The 17,850-nt window shown below is 47.0% G+C and overlaps 1 protein-coding gene and 1 long non-coding RNA gene across 2 annotated transcripts in view; one reads left to right on the top strand and one right to left on the bottom strand.

Moving 5' to 3' along the window:
* Positions 1-17,850, bottom strand: part of DNAI1 (dynein axonemal intermediate chain 1) — a 159,849-nt gene that overhangs the window by 42,560 nt on the left and 99,439 nt on the right. The window contains exons 17-18 of the mRNA XM_083465924.1: positions 14,803-14,951; positions 13,306-13,405 (exon numbers count right to left, since the gene is read on the bottom strand). Of these exons, the coding sequence (XP_083322050.1) occupies positions 13,306-13,405; positions 14,803-14,951 (249 nt within the window). The remainder of the gene's footprint in view (positions 1-13,305; positions 13,406-14,802; positions 14,952-17,850) is intronic.
* LOC310689134 overlaps positions 1-17,850 on the top strand; it is a 283,669-nt gene that overhangs the window by 217,671 nt on the left and 48,148 nt on the right. The gene's annotated exons all lie outside the window — the stretch shown is intronic.

Below are 17,850 nucleotides of genomic sequence, written 5' to 3'. Positions count from 1 at the left end.
CCGCAACCTGATTGGCCTACAGGTGAATCCCGGAATTAGCCAATCACATGGGGGCACATTGTGTAAATAATGTATATAAAGCAGGCATTCTGGGGGAACTTCCATTCCTCCTCACCGCTATGAGCTGAATAAAGAGCATGAAATCCACTCTCGACTCCGAGTATATTTCAGTGTGTGTCTTGAAATCAGCAGTGAGCAGACCTGCCAAGGAAATTCAAGAACATCTTTATGTATGTGACAACGGCGGCAAGAGTCTTAATAGCACAAGGATGGAAGAACGAAGGAATCCCGACCAAAGAACTGTGGCAAGAGAAACTGATGGACTATGCGGAATTGGCGAAACTGACACATAAAACTACGCGATAAGGACAACTGTGACTTTAAAGAAGAATGGGAACCTTTCGCAAAGTACTTAAAGAAACAACAAAATGAATTGGACTCCTTGGCAGGTTTTGAACAAACACTCACAAACTTTTTATTGGTAACATACAGATAGATAAATGAAGGATATTTACAATTTTATAATATGCACAGAATAACATGTGTGGAAAAACCAGAGAGGAACCGACCTTCTCTATTCTGGCTCCGCTTGGCACATTTCTGCAGCAGTCCGGGGAGGTCCCCAGTCGCTGTTATGAAGAAAGAGCCATCTGTAGGATGTTGTTTTGAAGTGCACAGGCAGGCGCTGACAAATGCAAATTGCTTTGGATGCTGGCTCCAGGCTTTCCAAAACACGACAGCCACACGCAGGCAAGAGGCACCAGGGACGGAGGCTGAGAAGCTCGCAAGCGAGCAGAAGGTCAGAGATAATCAAGTCCCTGAACTTTCCAGCCACAAACTCTGGGTTCCGTGAACTCCCAAAGACAAAAGCTTATTATTTGTTTATTGACTCGGCTACAGAAAAGAATTACATTTCTCTATTCTTTTTTTCCTGGCAGAAGGCAGAGAAAGCACTGAAAGAGAGTTCGGAAATGCACTTATTGGCGCTCCTGAAATAAAACGGTGCGATTGGCCTAAGTGTCAAAGCAGGAGTTGGGAGCAGGTTGGCAGAACTCACAAGGTGTCAGCATAGCTGTCAACTTTTCCCTTTTCTTCCCTTTTCTTGCGAGGAATCCTATCGGAATAAGGGAATCTCCCTTAAAAAATGGAAAAGGTGACAGCTATGGGTGTCAGTGAATTTAACTCTTTATTCAAAGAAACAAAAACTGCTCAGGCCTAGTGAGCACATCTCCCCTTGGATAATTTGAGAAGTGGAGACAGCAATGGCTTTAAAACTTAGCTGTGATTCCTGCACTGCAGGGGTTGGACTAGATGACCCCTGGGAGCCATTTCAACTTGACAATTCTCTGATTCCTCTTAATTCTCTGTTTTGTGGGCGGGGAGAGAGATTTGTTCTGTTTTCATCTGGTTTCCAAGAAATGCTACTGAAGGTTATTGTTCATGTTTTTATTCTGTTTATATGAAAACAGCTTTCTCCAGACTTTCTTGGGCTCCATGATCACTGCAGATGGTGACAGAAGCCACGAAATTAAAAGATGCCTGCTTCTTGGGAGAAAAGCAATGACAAACCTAGGCAGCATCTTAAAAAGCAAAGACATCACCTTGCCAAGAAAGGTCCGTATAGTTAAAGCTCTGGTTTTCCCAGTAGTGATGTATGGAAGTGAGAGCTGGACCATAAAGAAGACTGATCGCCAAAGAATCGATGCTTTTGAATTCTGGTGCTGGAGGAGACTCTGGAGAGTCCCATGGACTGCAAGAAGATCAAACCTCTCCATTCTTAAGGAAATCAGCCCTGAGTGCTCACTGGAAGGACAGATCATGAAGCTGAGGCTCCAATACTTTGGCCATCTCATGAGAAGAGAAGACTCCCTGGAAAAGACCCTGATGTTGGGAAAGATGGAGGGCACAAGGAGAAGGGGATGATGGAGGATGAGATGGTTGGACAGTGTTTTCGAAGCTACCAACATGAGTTTGACCAAACTGCGGGAGGCAGTGGAAGACAGGAGTGCCTGGCATGCTCTGGTCCACGGGGACACGAAGAGTCGGACACAACTAAACGACAACATTTAAACAGCTCAGAGATTTCATTCCACTCGGTGGTATTAAGATAATTACAAACAGATTTCTGCGCCACTAGAAAAGTCCACCATTAAGTGATTAAAAAGTTGTACCTCCCTTCATGTTGGATAAAAAGTACCTTTAATTTTAAATTTATGGGGTTTAATAGATTTTATAGTTCATATGCCACTTTGTCACGATTTTGCAGCGTTTTTCTCAAGTTAGTCAAGAGTGAGGTTTTTATTTCAACAATCCGAGGTGTTTAATTATGTTGTGCATGTGCTTCCAATTAATCGGTCTTAAACCACCCTAGCTTTGATATGGCATGAAGCCGGCCTGGAAGTCTTATCGGTGAGCGAAGGAAAGGCCAGTCTGTGTCACCAGATCTCCTCTAATCAGTGCAAGAATCCAGGATGAGTCAGAAATAAAGGCAGCAGCTACAAAGCAAAAGATCCGGTAACCTGGCAACATCGGATGGAATCAATACGGCAAAGAAAGGTGAGGGATGATTAAATGCCAACATGGCCTTTATATCCTGACGTGCATCTTTCTGACATGCAGCTTCCGCTGGCCTCGTGGCGGATCCTTTCGCCTCCCTCTGCTGAGGCAGAGCTCAGCGTGCCCTGACACAAACATGCCAGGGTTTTAAGATGGCAGGTCCTTTGGGGAGAGGGGGCGATAAATTTAGCAACAGGCTTGGGGTGTCGCTCTCTGGCCTGCAGGAGCATCTGTGGTTGTAAGGAGGACAGAACCAGCAAAGAAGGCTCCCGTCCCGCTCCAGAGACCACGTTCCCAGCAACGTGCCAATAATAATAATAATAATAATAATAATAATAATAATAATAATAATACCCAGCCCATCTGGCTAGGTTTCCTCAGCCACTCTGGGCGGCTACCAACAGAACACAAAAAACAGAATAAAAAGCAAACGTTAAAAACTTCCCTAAACAGGGCTGCCTTTCAGATGTCTTCTAAAAGTCAGATACAGTGGTACCTCGGGTTGCATACGTTTCAGGTTACATACACTTCAGGTTACAGACTCCACTAACCCAGAAATAGTGCTTCAGGTTAAGAACTTTGCTTCAGGATGAGAACAGAAATCGTGCTCCGGCGGCGCGGCGGCAGCAGAAGGAGGCCCCATTAGCTAAAGTGGTGCTTCAGGTTAAGAACAGTTTCAGGTTAAGAATGGACCTCCGGAACAAATTAAGTACTTAACCCGAGGAACCACTGTAGTTATTTCTTTTCTTTATACCTTAAGGAAGGGCATTCCACAGGGCGGGCGCCACTACCGAGGAGGCCCTCTGCCTGGCTCCCTATAACCTTACTTCTCGTAGGGAGGGAACTGCCAGAAGGTTCTCGGAGGTGGACTTCAGTGTCTGGGCAGAACGATGGGGGTGGAGACACTCCTTCAGGTATATTGGGCCGAGGCCGTTTAGGACTTTAAAGGTCAACACCAACACTTTGAATTGTGCTCGGAAACGTCCTGGGAGCCAGTGTAGGTCTTTCAGGACTGGTGACTACAGTCATACCTCGGGTTGAAGTAGCTTCGGGATGAATATTTTCAGGTTGCACTCTGCGGCGACCCGGAAGTAACGGAGTGCATTACTTCAGGGTTCCCCCACTCATGCATGCGCAGACGCTCAAAACGATGTCATGCGCATGTGCGGAAGCGGCTAAACATGACCCGCACACGTGCAGACACACAGTTCCATTTTACATTTGCTTCAGAATGCGAACGGGGCTCCGGAACGGATCCCGTTCGCATCCAGAGTTACCACTGTATTAAGATTCTTTTCTCCAAAATCCCACACACCATGTTCTTCTGGATCAAGCACAAATAAAGCCCCGCACAGAGCAATCCCTGTGCTAGATGCACAAATTAAAAGGTGGTTAGAAAATCTGCAGAGCCAAAAGAGGAACGGAAAAGAGGCTAAGTTCATAACAAGAAGTTTGTCACATAGCTCCTTCATTAGCGACCTGTGCCAGACAACTGATTAATAGGTGGAGAGCCTGTGCCCAGACTCGCTTTTCCATTAAGGAGGTGTTGAAATAGCACTCAGCCAATCTACTGGAAAAGACCTTTCTTTACTTGTGATCTTACAGCTGGTAGCCAGTACTGAACTAGCAGGTCTGACTTAGGGCTTGTCCACACTTCCACTTGGCTTGCGCCTAGAAAGCAGTAGTTTTGCCTCTGCCCCACTGCTTTCTCGCAGAAAACCCACTCTTTAGTGCTAAACTGGAGCAAACATCAATCTAGAGAAAACCCAATTGACGTTTGCTCTGATTCAGCGGCAAAGATCAGGTTTTCCCAGGGGAAAGTGAGAAAGTGAACAAGCTCTTAGTAGAAGGCCAGTTTCACACATACGATGCAAACAGGATGCTATCTTTTAATTTTGTATGGACTGCATGCCTGGGAAGACAGGATGAGTGCCACATTTATTAAAGGGCTCCCTGGCTAGACACACATCATTTGCCAACTGGGTGATGAAAGAGCCTGAGGGTTCTTTATGTTGCAGGTGATGGAAGACAACCATCAACACTGCGGAGAACAGAAAACAATATCCTAAATATAGATGCTGTATCCTGTGAAGTCAACCACCTTTGCAAAAGACTCTGAAATCTCTGGTTAGGTTTTTAACCTGTGCTCTGTTGAAAGGCTGCTCTCTATCCAGACTGGGTGGCATATAAGATTTATCTGTTTTATTTCTATATATACATATGCCCAAATTAAAACCGAAAAAGTCCTCTTCCTTTGCACAGCGCTGTCAAGCGAACAAGAGGAGAGGAAAGAAATATTGGAAAGAGCAAAGCAGTCAGAAAAGAGATGACATTTCCTTGCTGCATATTAGGAACCACCCAACCCTTCCTTCCTTCCCCACAGAGGCTCTTTGGATCGTGGAATGAAATGAAATGAGAAAGCTGCGTGGCACACTGATTTTTGAGCGTTTCTTCTTCATTATTGCAACGATTCGTATAAGCAGCCAAGCAAGGTAGCCCAAATGCGTATTATTGGAGACGGAGGCTTGCTTAAGGGAGTTTTCAGGTGGGGCGAAATGTGAATTGGAGTCTCCTGACTCACATAACCCTACACACAAGTAACTGGCTGTAAAGTAACGTAGCATTATATATAATAAAACTGTAATCGTCATATCAAAAAACAGCAAAGCACAGATCCTGGTGCAATAACGTATCATATTACTATTAACCTTCTATATGTTTATATTGTCGTAAAGTCCAAGGATAGTCAAGTCCAAAGCTTGTCAAGTCCAACGATTACAATGGACAGTTCCTGTTGGCGATGCCATTTCATACTGATATCTTCCTTCTGCATCGTCCTATGTCTTAAAAGTGTAACAAACGAACTTGCCTTCTGCATAGCCCTATGTCTTGAGAGTGTAACAAACAGAACTGAAAGGTTTGAACCGCCGACCTTCTGATCGGCAAGTCCTAGGCTCTGTGGTTTAACCCACAGCACCACCCGCATCCCTTCAACAAGCTGAACTACTTAGTAACAATAAAGCAGTTACGTGTGTGTTGTGGAATTCTGAACATGAGTTACGTAATGAGGCAATTGTGGTGTGTGTTCACATAACCCCACAGCAGAAAAGTTGTCGATACTCTGTCTTGCGATGGTGTCCTTGTGCCCTTGTACAAGGAATGCTTCAAGTATGACTGAGGCACCTCTTGTGCCAGGGTTGCAAAGTCACTTTTATTAATTATGGAAATTCCTTCCAATAGCACTTTAGAGACCAACTAAGTTTGTTATTGGTTTGAGCTTTCGTGTGCATGCACATGAAAGCTCAAACCGATAACAAACTTAGTTGGTCTCTAAGGTGCTATTGGAAGGATTTTTTTTTTTTTATTTCGACTACAGCAGACCAACATGGCTACCTACCTGTTATTAGTTATGGGACATGGTTGGTGATCATTTCTAAAAGGTGGTAGGATCCTAACTCCAGGGTCCAGGAAGTCACATGCTTGGATTCCAAAGCACTGCCCTCAGTCCTAGATATATGCTTGTGGTCATGGCCGTAGCTGAGATTTCCTGCAATGCAGGAAACTCAACTAAAGCATCCAAGAGGGATGGCCATTTGTTCAAATGTTCTGGAGAGGTTGCACCAGTTTGCAGCCTTTGGCACCAAATGGGACATTAGAGAAGTGGTGAAATACAGAATGCGTAAGTTGAGGATTGGGACGCAGGTGGCGCTGTGGGTTAAACCATGGAGCCTAGGGCTTGCCAATCAGAAGTTCGGTGGTTCGAATCCCCGCGATGGGGTGAGCTCCCGTTGCTCGGTCCCAGCTCCTGCCAACCTAGCAGTTTGAAAGCACGTCATAGTGCAAGTGGATAAATAGGTACCGCTCCAGCGGGAAAGTAAACGGCGTTTCCGTGAGCTGCTCTGGTTCGCCAGAAGCGGCTTAGTCATGCTGGCCACATGACCCGGAAGCTGTACACCGGTTCCCTCAGCCAATAAAGTGAGATGAGCACTGCAACCCCAGAGTCGGTCACGACTGGACCTAATGGTCAGGGGTCCCTTTACCTTTAAGTTGAGGATTAATGGCGGAGACTCCTAATGGGAGCAGCCTTGATAAAAACTGACATGGGAAGCCAATTTGGGTTGCCATTTGTTATACAAGCAACTGATCAGTACTGTTTTGTTGTTACCCTGCAGAAAAGGGCAAACCTCATTCTTCTGACTGACAGAAAGTGGTTCAAAAAAAAAACCACTGGCAGCTTTCCAGAAGGTCGTTGCGGAGTTTACAGCCTTCTGAATCTCAAAAGGTTGCTCCGTTTAGCAAGGAGGAATTGAAGGCCCCAGGAGCATCCATCGAAGAAGCATTTGAGCCACTCAAGGAAGGCACTTGGCAGGCTGGTATTTATCCTGAGGTCATTTGTCATGGCAAGAATAGCTCCATTACCACCGACGAAGGATCTATCCATCTCAAAATATCTCATTACTACTCAGTCTTCGTGGTCAATACATTAAACTGCCTTGCTTATTTGTATGCCTTTCTTTTCTTTTCCTTTTTGAAAAAGAAGCAGCTTAATTCAATCCTTTGCAACATGGCAGAGAAATTATATTTAGCCTTTGATACCTTTTCTGAGAAAAGGATGCGCTTGATGACTCGCATTTTCAAGCTCGCACCATTAAGGGCCTACCAATATGTTCTGCAAATCCATGTAACCGAACCACAGCAGCCCTCGTCTATCAAGAGTGCGAATAAGAATCACTTTGCTGGGTCTGACAAATAAGGCAGCTTGGGGAAGAAAAAACCAGAGCAGGCAGCATTTGTGTCCAATCCATTGCTAGAATCCATCCTATTTTGGGGAGAGAAGTGATCAAAAGTCCAATCTGGTATCCCGTTCATTAAAAAACTCTCCCCAACACTGAGTGAGATTCTAAAGCAGTGATGGGGGAGCCTGTTTGACACAATGGGCGCATTCCGTTCTGGAAAATTTTATGGGGGCCACCTGGGAGTGGTGGGTGCGGCCGGAGTCCAAAATGGGCGGAGCAATGCATGCAATACCTTTGTGCAGTAGGTTAGCTTCTTCTGCACAGCCCCCACGCAGAGAAGCAAGAGACACTGCCAGGGTTCAAACACATATTCAAGGCAGGCAAAAATGCTCATGGGAGGTTCAAAGGAGGGCTGGTGGAAAGAGGGAGCATGGCTAAGGTGTGCTGTCTCTGAACATGGAGACTCCGCTATGGTAGTCCTGCTCTCCCTTGAGTCTATGTCATCCTCTTTCTGAAAAAGGCATCCAAACCAGTGGCTGCCTCTGCATTCTTGTTCCTGCAAGTTCCATAGTTACACTCCCTGCGAAGAAGGGAAAGCGCTTTTGTGCAACTCCATGCCTTTGCCGAAATACCTTGTGCAAATTAATTGAAACAAAGCCTATCTTACTCATAATCTTGTACTCAAAACAAACATGAAAATCAGTTGATGGTTACAGTGTCGGAAGCCTGCAGCCAATAGAAGGAATGATGCGCTCGCCACAATATATTGAGGTTCTTCGAAAGAGATTTATTCCAGAGCTGGAAAAGAGGTATCCTGATGGTACTGGGTTATTGCAGCAGGACCTAGCCCCCTGTCACACATCAAAAGTGGTGAAGAAATTCATGATAGAGCAGCAGATACAGGTACTTGATTGGCCAGGGAATTCCCCGGACGTAAATCCCATTGAGAATTTGTGGGCTATATGCAAAAGTTGCCTCTGTGCTGTAGACTGTATGACTATGGAGAAGCTCATTCAGGCGCTGATTCGAGTGTGGTACAGGGATCCGAAAATCAACAGTGACTGTTTGAAACTAGCAGACTCCATGCCAAACTGTGTTCAAACGCTGCTTAAAAATAGCGGAGGTCATATCTGTTACTAACGTAAATATATGTGAGATTTGTACGTGTATGTGTGAGTTTTGTCCGTAAAACTATGGTTTTCCCAGTAGTGATGTATGGAAGTGAGAGCTGGACCATAAAGAAGGCTGATCACCAAAGAATTGATGCTTTTGAATTCTGGTGCTGGAGGAGACTCTGGAGAGTCCCATGGACTGCAAGAAGATCAAACCTCTCCATTCTGAAGGAAATCAGCCCTGAGTGGTCACTGGAAGGACAGATCCTGAAGCTGAGGCTCCAAGACTTTGGCCACCTCATGAGAAGAGAAGACTCCCTGGAAAAGACCCTGATGTTGGGAAAGATGGAGGGCACAAGGAGAAGGGGACGGCAGAGGATGAGATGGTTGGACCCTGAAGGTCCCCACCCCCATTGTGGGGACCTTACGTTTCTGGAAGTCCCGTAGGGTGAATGGGGCCGGCCTGAGTTTGGGACCCCCAGTAGGACACAGTTTCCTTAAGGTCCTTGCCGAGATTATGGATAGAGTTGAACCCATGTCAAGCTCCATGCGGCATGGGGCCCCCTCTATCTGTACCTCTACATAAATTTTCTCTACGTTGGGGTAGGGCAACTGGTATACCTGGCAGTCCGTGAGCTCCGTCGAGTTGCCTTGGTGCGTTGGGCCCCGGGACCTGGGGCTCTTGGATTGGTCATCTGATGCCTGGTGTCGGGTGGGCCGAGCCCGACACACCCGGGCGATGTGTCCCGATTTTCTGCACTGCCTGCACTCTGCGTTGCGGAAACGGCAGGTCCTTCTCTCGTGACTCTCCCCGCAGCTTGCACAGTTCCCTCCTTCTCATCGAGGCAGCTGTGGTCTGTGCGCTGCTTGAGTGCGCTGCTGTACTCGGTGCACCTCCTCCCTGTCGGATCCTGAGTCGTCGGTGAGGTCTTCGTGGTGGACCCTCGGTTGGGATGGCAGGCTCGGCCGTGCCTCTTGCGTCGACCTCTCGGCAGCTTCCATTGCCAGGGCCTCCTCCAGAGCGACCTGGAACGTTAGGTCCTTCTTAGCGTAGAGGCGTCGTTGCAGCTTCTCATCCTTCAGGCCACCAACGAGGCGGTCACGAAGCATGTTCTCCAGCTCTGAGAAGTTGCAGAACCGGGCAGCTTGGCGGAGAGAGGTCACAAACCCAGTTATGGTTTCCCCAGGGGCTTGCCGCTTTGCGTAGAAGGCATTTCGACGAGCCACCACTGAGGGTTGCGGCGAAAAGTGCCCCTTCAGCTGTTCCATTATTGTTTTGTATGGAACAGTAGCGACGTCTTCAGGCACAAGGAGAGCCCGGGCAATTTCAAACGTCTCCTCTCCACAGACGCTGAAGAATATCGCCCTCTTCTTGGCATCTTCTTTGTCGGTGACCCCTTTGGCTTCTAGGAGGAAGGTGAAACAGGAGGCGTACGGTTCCCAGTCTCCAGATGCTGGGTTGAATGGCAAGAAGCTGCTGTTGGCTGCCATTCTGAGTTCCTTGTGTCCTGGAGCTGAAGCCTGGATACACGGTGCGAGGCAGCGGTGCGGCAGGTGGCGGTGCTGCGGTGCTGTGTGTGGCAGACAGCTCAGCGGGATCCCACCTTCGTCGCCAGTGAAATATACTCAGAGTCGCAAAGTGATTTCATGCTCTTTATTCAGCTCATAGTGGTGAAGAGGAATGAATGAAAGTCCCCTCACAGTATCTGCTTTATATACATTATTTACACAATGGGCTGCACATGATTGGCTAATTCCAGAATTCTACTGTAAGCCAATCAGGTTGTGGATTCACTTCTATCTGGAGCAGGATTGGGTGGTTCCTGCCAACCAATCATACTGCTGCATTGTTCTAGGACCAATCAGACTGCTGCATTCTGAATCCTATTGTTCTAGGACCATCAAACTGCTGCAATTTGGATCCTATTGTTCTAGGACCAATCAGACTGCTTCAGTTTGGATCCTATTCAACTCAGTACATAACAACAGTGTTCTCGAAGCTACCAGCGTGAGTTTGACCAAACTGCGGGAGGCAGTGGAAGACAGGAGTGCCTGGCGTGCTCTGGTCCAGGGGGTCATGAAGAGGCGGACACAACTAAACAACTAAACAACAACATGTGAGTTTTGTACAATAAACTACATTGTTTGTTTCAATTAATTTGCACAAGGGTGTAGATTACAAACCTACGCTGATCAATCACTCATTAGCCCTCTGAAATAGCCAAGCAGCCCTGGGCCTTCACTCTGGCCAGCACCACTACAGAGGGCAACTGTTCATTCAACCTGTGGTTCTCAAAGAGCTCACCTCCCTTTCTTTACTTCCTTTTATTTTAGGTTATGGTTGTGGCAGAGAGGAGAACAGTTTTCTGCCACGGCAAAATAGGTGGCTGCTCCTGAATACCAAAGTCCACCCTCCCCTGGCAGTGCCTCGTGTAGCTTCATGTATCCCTATTAAAGCATATTCCTTTCCGGAATTGATGCCAGCAGCACTTCATTAGGGGACGGGATTGAATTATCCGCAGTAATTGAGCTGAGCCATTTGAACAGGAGGGACAAAAAGGTTATGAGCGATTCTCAGCTCCCCTGATGTGGGGTAGGAAAGACTTTATTAAAAATGAATCTTGGGCACTTGTTTAAGCATCACCAAAAAGGTCTATTCTGCCCCAGTGAGCTCAGCTACTGCTACAGCCTTTCCCAAACGCCCTGGTCCATGGAGAAAGGACCGTCTTTAAGAATAACTCTGCCAAAGATCTGATCTCCATCTAAAGAGAGAGATCTTGCCGTCGCTCCTAAGGGAAAGCTGAGGTTCTCCCCCTGCCAATAATTTTTTTAAATGGTGAACATGACCATTGCATGGATACAGATTCTTCAAACCTCCAAAGAGAGGGGCAGTAAGCTGTTCTTTTCTCTGCCTTTGGATGTAGCCGATAAACAAATGTTTCCAGGTTGGGGGCATGGGAGAAAGCACCCTTCCATGGCCCTGGATTTTATCCAAGGAAGCGAGAGAAAATGCAGGGCATTTCTTCACTGCTTCTTCTGCTTTATGCTGAATATTCTTTTGCTTTATGTTCAAAGGCAGGCCTCGCACATCCCGATACTCCACTAAGTAAACGTCAGCAAGCTTGCTTTCTGCCGCTCCACTGGAACCAATGGATTCAAATTGCAAGAAAGGAGGTTCCGACTAAATTTTAGGAAGAACTAGCAACATCAACCCTGCCGTGTGGCAAACCCTTGCAGATGACCACGGTGCCAGGAGACAGGCAGTCAGGTTGTGCATCCACAGCAGTGACCAGAGGAGGAATGGCCGCTGGGAGGAGCAAAGAGAGAAGACATGCCCTGGTGTATCTGCAGCAACACAGCTGGATGCCCTCCCCTGCCCCAGCTGAAACAAAACATGTGTCTCCCCACAGCAAGCACTGCAACTGTCCAACAGCTCCAAAGTTGCACTTGTCCATTATCTCCAAGGCAGACGGTTGCCAATCAAAATGTCCAACCGTAAGGGCTGTTCGACACTGGGCCTACAGATGACCTTGGAAGGTGGTGGCCTCTCCTTCCTTGGAGGTTTCCAAACAGAGTTTGGATGGCCATCTGTCAGGGAAGCTTTAGCTGTGAATCCTTCATTGCAGGGCGTTGGACTAGAGGACCCTTCGGATCCCTGCCAATTGTACCGTTTTATGATTCATTGCTCTCGCTTGGTTTTTCTGTGCATTGCACCAGCATCAACACCCACCACTTGCTGCCCCTGTTTCCTGTCCACCTGCGGTCCCTGTGTCCACATCTGCCAGTGGTACTTTGTGTATAGACCATGGGGGGAATGGCCAGCTAACAAACCAAAGATGGCAGAGGCACCATCAACAGGTGGTCAACGGCTTCCTGCCATGATACGGCTGCTCTAGTACCTGTGGGATGTCCAGATAGGCACAGAATATCCATCTTTTCCTTAAGATGCACCAGCATCACTTCTGAAAGGTTGTCAGGTGTGCGTGCAGGAGCCAGGCCCTGTGACCAATAGGACTTTGCAGGACTGGGGCCTTCCTAAGTTTGTTCTGGAGAGGCAAGGCGTGGCCTCACAGGTGAGGCTGATTGGAATTGAAGGGGCTCTAGCAACAAGGCAAAAAGTATGAGGGGATTAATAATAGATAAAATAATAGATTATGAATTTGCTGAACCAAATTTAAAAGGGATACAAAAATGGGAGACGTGAGGAAGTCAGGAAAATAAGTTAACTAAAGTGGAGAGATTAAGAAAGAGGGAAATTTTGTTTTTCTTTTATATGTGTTTTTTCTTTTTTTTCTTTTCTGTGTTTAATGTTTGTATTTTTGTATTTTGTATTTCTGTATTCTTGTATTTTGTATCTGTTTTGCATTTGTTTTTTTGTTTTTTCTAAACTTTTCTACTGATAAAACCTAATAAAATATTATGGGGGGGGGGAGAGGCTGCTTGGTAACTCACAGCACCTGGTGGCAAGAGCCAGGAAGGGATATAAGGTCAGCATTTCCCTTCGACTCTTTGCCACAGCAACACACATCCTGCCTTGCTTCTTGATCCTCAGGCCCCTGCCTTCGTGCCTCCTTGCTCCTTGCTCCTCGGACCCCTGGCTTTGTGACTCCCAGCTCTCTGACCCTCGGACTCCTGGCTTCCTGACTCCTGGCTTCTGGACCCCCGTTCCTGCTCCCACTCTGCCATCTTGCCCCTGGTCCTGACATCCCCTGCTGGGACTTCAATTGCCTGTGAACCGGAATGTGACAATGGTTGGTTATATGCATGTCAGAAACCAAACTGGCATTACCCCAACAGAGCCTACGGTCAAGCTCACCTGAGACACCAGCAGGACCCATCAATCCATGCAAGAGATGATAGATAGGCAGGCAGGCAGGCAGGCAGGCAGACAATCAGCTTACCTTCCCATCAGTGGTAACCGCAGCAAAGACGGTGGAGGAATATGGAGCCCAAGCAACATCTCCAACAGCAGAATTGAGGTCGTAGATGAACATGGGAGTCCTGCAAGCAAAAGACCCTGGATGTCAGGGGAAGCCACCTTCTGAGTCAGGGCTGGGCATAATCCGTTCTGGGCAGAAGCAAGCCAAGAACAGGCCCAGGCAGAGAGGCAGGCAACCGCGCGAGGAATTTGAGCCAGGCCACTGGTTTAAACGAAAGGGTTACAGATGGCACAGAGAAAGTGGACATGAATATTCCAAAAAGGGCAGGTTCTGTTCAGTTCCATAGAACGCAAAGGAAAGTTCCCTGGAGGCAGAAAAGTTTAACCAGTCAGCCCAGAAGGTCTTTTTTCTGCTCCCCTTTTAGGGCCGTTGAAGCCAGTGGGCAGCTGAAAAAGTCCTCTCTGGTGTGACCCACTGCAGGGCGAGGATGAAGGTTGGCACCCACATGGGGGCCAAGGAAGGGCATCTTTTGGCCAGAGTCTGCCAGGGGCATTTTGCTCTCCCAAGTGGCTGCACTGTGTGACCTCAAAGCTGCGCCCCGACAAGGCAGTCCCCCTGCTGTGCACAACTGAGTGTGATCCAGCTGTTTGCTCCAGCCACCATCCTCCAGAAGGGGTTTGGGGGGGCACCTTTTAGATTAGGGACTGCTTCTCTGGCCTCTCAACCCATGTTGCCCATCTGCTCAGGCTACTTCTTGTGCCAGCCTTGCTGTCTCTAGTGACACATCACCTTTGCAGAAGGAAAGCTGTGGCCATCCCATAGCCGTGGAGAACAGCCACAGAGAACTCCTGCCCATGTGGGCATAATTTATTTTCTTTATTTCATAAACTTTATATACTGCATGATTACACACACACACACAGACACACACAGAGTGGACACTCGGGTTGAGAACGTGACCCATGCGGGAAGCACGTTCGCAACCCGCAGCGCCGCGTCTGCACATGCGCGGGTTGCGATTCGGCGCATGCGCAAAGCGCAATTTAGCGCTTCTGTGCATGTGCAAGCGCTGAAACCCGGAAGTAGCCTGTTCCAGTGCTTCCAGGTTCGGCACGGTGTGCAACCCAAAATCGCACAACCCGAAGTGTCTGTAACCTGAGGTATGACTGTATACACACACACACACACACACACACACAGCATCCACTATTCCCCCCACCCCGCCAAAGCAGTTTGCTAAATTATAAATAAGAAGCATTTAGAACAACAATTTAAGACACTGAAAAAATAACCACAGGCTAAAGACAGATTAAAACCTGCATCGACTCTCTGAGCAGGCATGTCAAAACACACACACATAGTTTTTTAGCAGGTGCCAGAAAGAGTACAGTGAAGCTGCCTGCTTGAGATCAATAGGCAGGGAGTTCCAAAGGTTATCAGCATAAATCACAACTGCCCTCCACCCCCTAGTGCACGGGGATGACGGCAGGGCAATGCACAGGCTGTGGCTGGACATACTTTATGTTGTGGTCCCAGATCTTCACCGTCCAGTCTGAGCTGCAGGAAATGAAAACCTTGCTGTGGAACGGGTTCCAGCTCACGGCATCGACGGCCATATGGTGGGCGTGAAAGATGTCCAGGAATTGCGTCGAGTAGGACTTTGAACACTGCAAAAATACAAGGAGTCGGTGACATTCTGCTGCTCGGCTCTCTGCATTATTTCCTCCCCCCCTGGAGACAAGTTTTCACTTAACACCTGATACCTGCTTTGTCTCTCTTCGGCACACAGCACGGAGCCCTGATCATCACAGTAATTTCCTCACTCTGCTCTGCAATCCTGAATCCAGCCAGTGAAATTGGGCTTAATGAAAGTATTTTTAGAGCCGGGCTGTTTATTAAGCGTCCATTTCCAGCCCCATGAAGAATTCCTACTCGCTCCTCGGGAGACGCTGCCGCAAGCTAATGTATAGTAATGCAAAGAACCCGGAGTTCAGATTTGGACGTCAGATTTGGGTGACTGCAACTTCTGCTTCTCATTTAACAGACATGTAGCATAAACAGCATGCTAGATGCTGCACAAGCGACAGAACTAAGACCATCATGGACTAGAAAACGCAGACAAGGGAGATGTTGGGGGAAAGGCTAATGGCTGTGCCATGAATAACTGGGCACGAGAATTGTCAGACCGCATTTTCCAGAGGCCTTCTGATCATTGGTATTTTCAGAATTTGTTATATTAAAGAGCTTGTAAAATGCCCCCTGAAGTCTGGAAGTACTGAAAGGTACCATTCCCAAGAGATATTTCTGCACGTTGCAAAATCATTCCAAGGGAACAGCACTTTTGGTCCAATTCAGGTCCTATGAAGTTTCCCTAATTTGGGTCCTATGCAGAGGGATCCCTTGGGGCAGCGGGGGTAGGGGGGGGTCAATAAGTCATGGTTCATTCTAGCCAGTCATGCAATTGATGGCTATCTGTTATGTACTGAGTTGAATAGGATCCAAAAGGCAGCAGTCTGATTGGTCCTAGAACAATAGGATTCAGAATGCAGCTGTGTGATTGGTCCTAGAACAATAGGATCCAGAATGCAGCAGTCTGATTGGTCCTAGAATAATAGGATCCAGAATGCAGCAGTCTGATTGGTCCACAGGAGCCACCCAGTCCAGCTCCAGGTGGAAGTGAATCCGCAACCTGATTGGCCTGCAGGTGAATCCTGGAATTAGCCAATCACGTGGGGCCCATTGTGTAAATAATGTATTTATAAAGCAGACATTTCAGGGGAACTTCCATTCCTCACTACTATGAGCTGAATAAAGAGCATGAAATCTACTCTCGACTCCGAGTATATTTGTTATGTACTGAGTTCAATAGGATCCAAATTGACTCTGAGTATATTTCAATATTTCACTATCCATTGAGGGAACAGAAACAAGCTCAGTGAGGATCCTGCTCAGAATACTGACTTTTATGGCCTAACTTGGGGGCTGCTAATTTGGTCTTGATCCAGAGCCATCATGGCTAGGAGCCGCCTACTAGAAGAAGCCAAGTTCCCCAGAAAGAGATAGTCTGGAATCATAGAAGAGTAGGGCTGGAAGAGACCCTGAGGCTCATCTAGTCCAACGCGCCTGAAATGCAGCTTCTTTCAACTCTTGCCAATACATTGCTTTGCACAGACTAACAAGGAAACTGTTCTGGATTTGATTTTAGAATAAGGAAAACCAATCGCACGTATATTTACTAAATACTAGACCAGTTCATGGAGGAGGGGGCTATCAGTGGCTACTAGCCGTAATGGGTATGTTCTGCCTCCACAGTCAGAGGCAGCAGAGCTTCTGAATACCAGCCTTCATGTTCTTACTACTTGCAGCTGTATTTTAATAATAATAATAATAATAATAATAATAATAATAATAATAATAATAATAATATAATAATAATAATAATAAATTAATAATAAAAACAATTTATTTATACCCCGCCCTCCCCGGCCAGAGCCGGGCTCAGGGTGGCTAACACCAATAAAATCATAGTAAAAACATAGGGGGGGGACCCAATTTGAAAGACAGGTTAAAATGCAATTTAAAATGCAGCCTCATTTTAAAAGTACCTGACAGATCAAGACCCTAAGGGGAGGGAAACATAAGGGTCAGACTGAGTCCAAACCAAAGGCCAGGCGGAACAGCTCTGTCTTGCAGGCCCTGCGGAAAGATGTCAAGTCCCGCAGGGCCCTAGTCTCTTGTGACAGAGCGTTCCACCAAGTCGGGGCCAGTACTGAAAAGGCCCTGGCCCTAGTTAGCACAAATGTGCTAAAAACACACAGAGAGCATTACTGTATTTCAACAGAGAGCATTGTTCTTCCTAGTTCGTACCATAGGCCACCCCACCTCTAAGTCTTACACGAACAAGTAAACCCTGCAAGATCAAAAAATAAACCCATTTTACAGAGGCTGAGATGGAGTCAGTTGGCCACAGCTGGTCAGCGACTTTAAAGCTTATGTCATAGTTGAACGAGATTAATACAGAATGCTGTATTATTTTACTGTTGTTAGCCGCTCTGAGCCCAGCTTCGGCTGGGGAGGGCGGGATATAAATAAAATTATTATTATTGTTGTTGTTGTTGTTATCTCCAGTTGACCAGTTCTGCCTGAAAGCAAAGTTATTAATTTCTGACTCGTGGGGTATCCCAGGGCCTTCCAGATAAGCTGATCTTCCCTGTTAAATTGCATTGGTTCAGGCGACAGAGTTGCCTCTTTGGGTGAGTTGGACGTTCCAGCATCCCTGAAATTTTTATAAATGTTTAAGGTGCAGGAATCCTTCCGAGAGGCTGAGCTGCTGGTCCTGCACATAATTATATTGCTGAAAGCGCACCTGCAGAGCAGCAACCCTCCATCATTGCTAATGATTCCTGAAACCAAAGATCAGTATGTTTCCTCACCAACGCCTTCCTTCCGGCAATCAGGCCACGGGCAATTTAACAGAAGAAGGAAGACACTGCCTTGCCTGAATGTTTGGCTCTCATGCAGAAGAGGTTTTACAGGGCTGGAGGGATAGGAAATATTAACATTCGG

This window comes from Podarcis liolepis (genome assembly GCF_965112155.1).
Source record: "Podarcis liolepis genome assembly, chromosome: 11".
In the NCBI taxonomy this organism is placed as follows: domain Eukaryota; kingdom Metazoa; phylum Chordata; class Lepidosauria; order Squamata; family Lacertidae; genus Podarcis; species Podarcis liolepis.
Note: the sequence above shows the minus strand (reverse complement) of the source record. Positions and strands in the feature narration are given on the sequence as shown.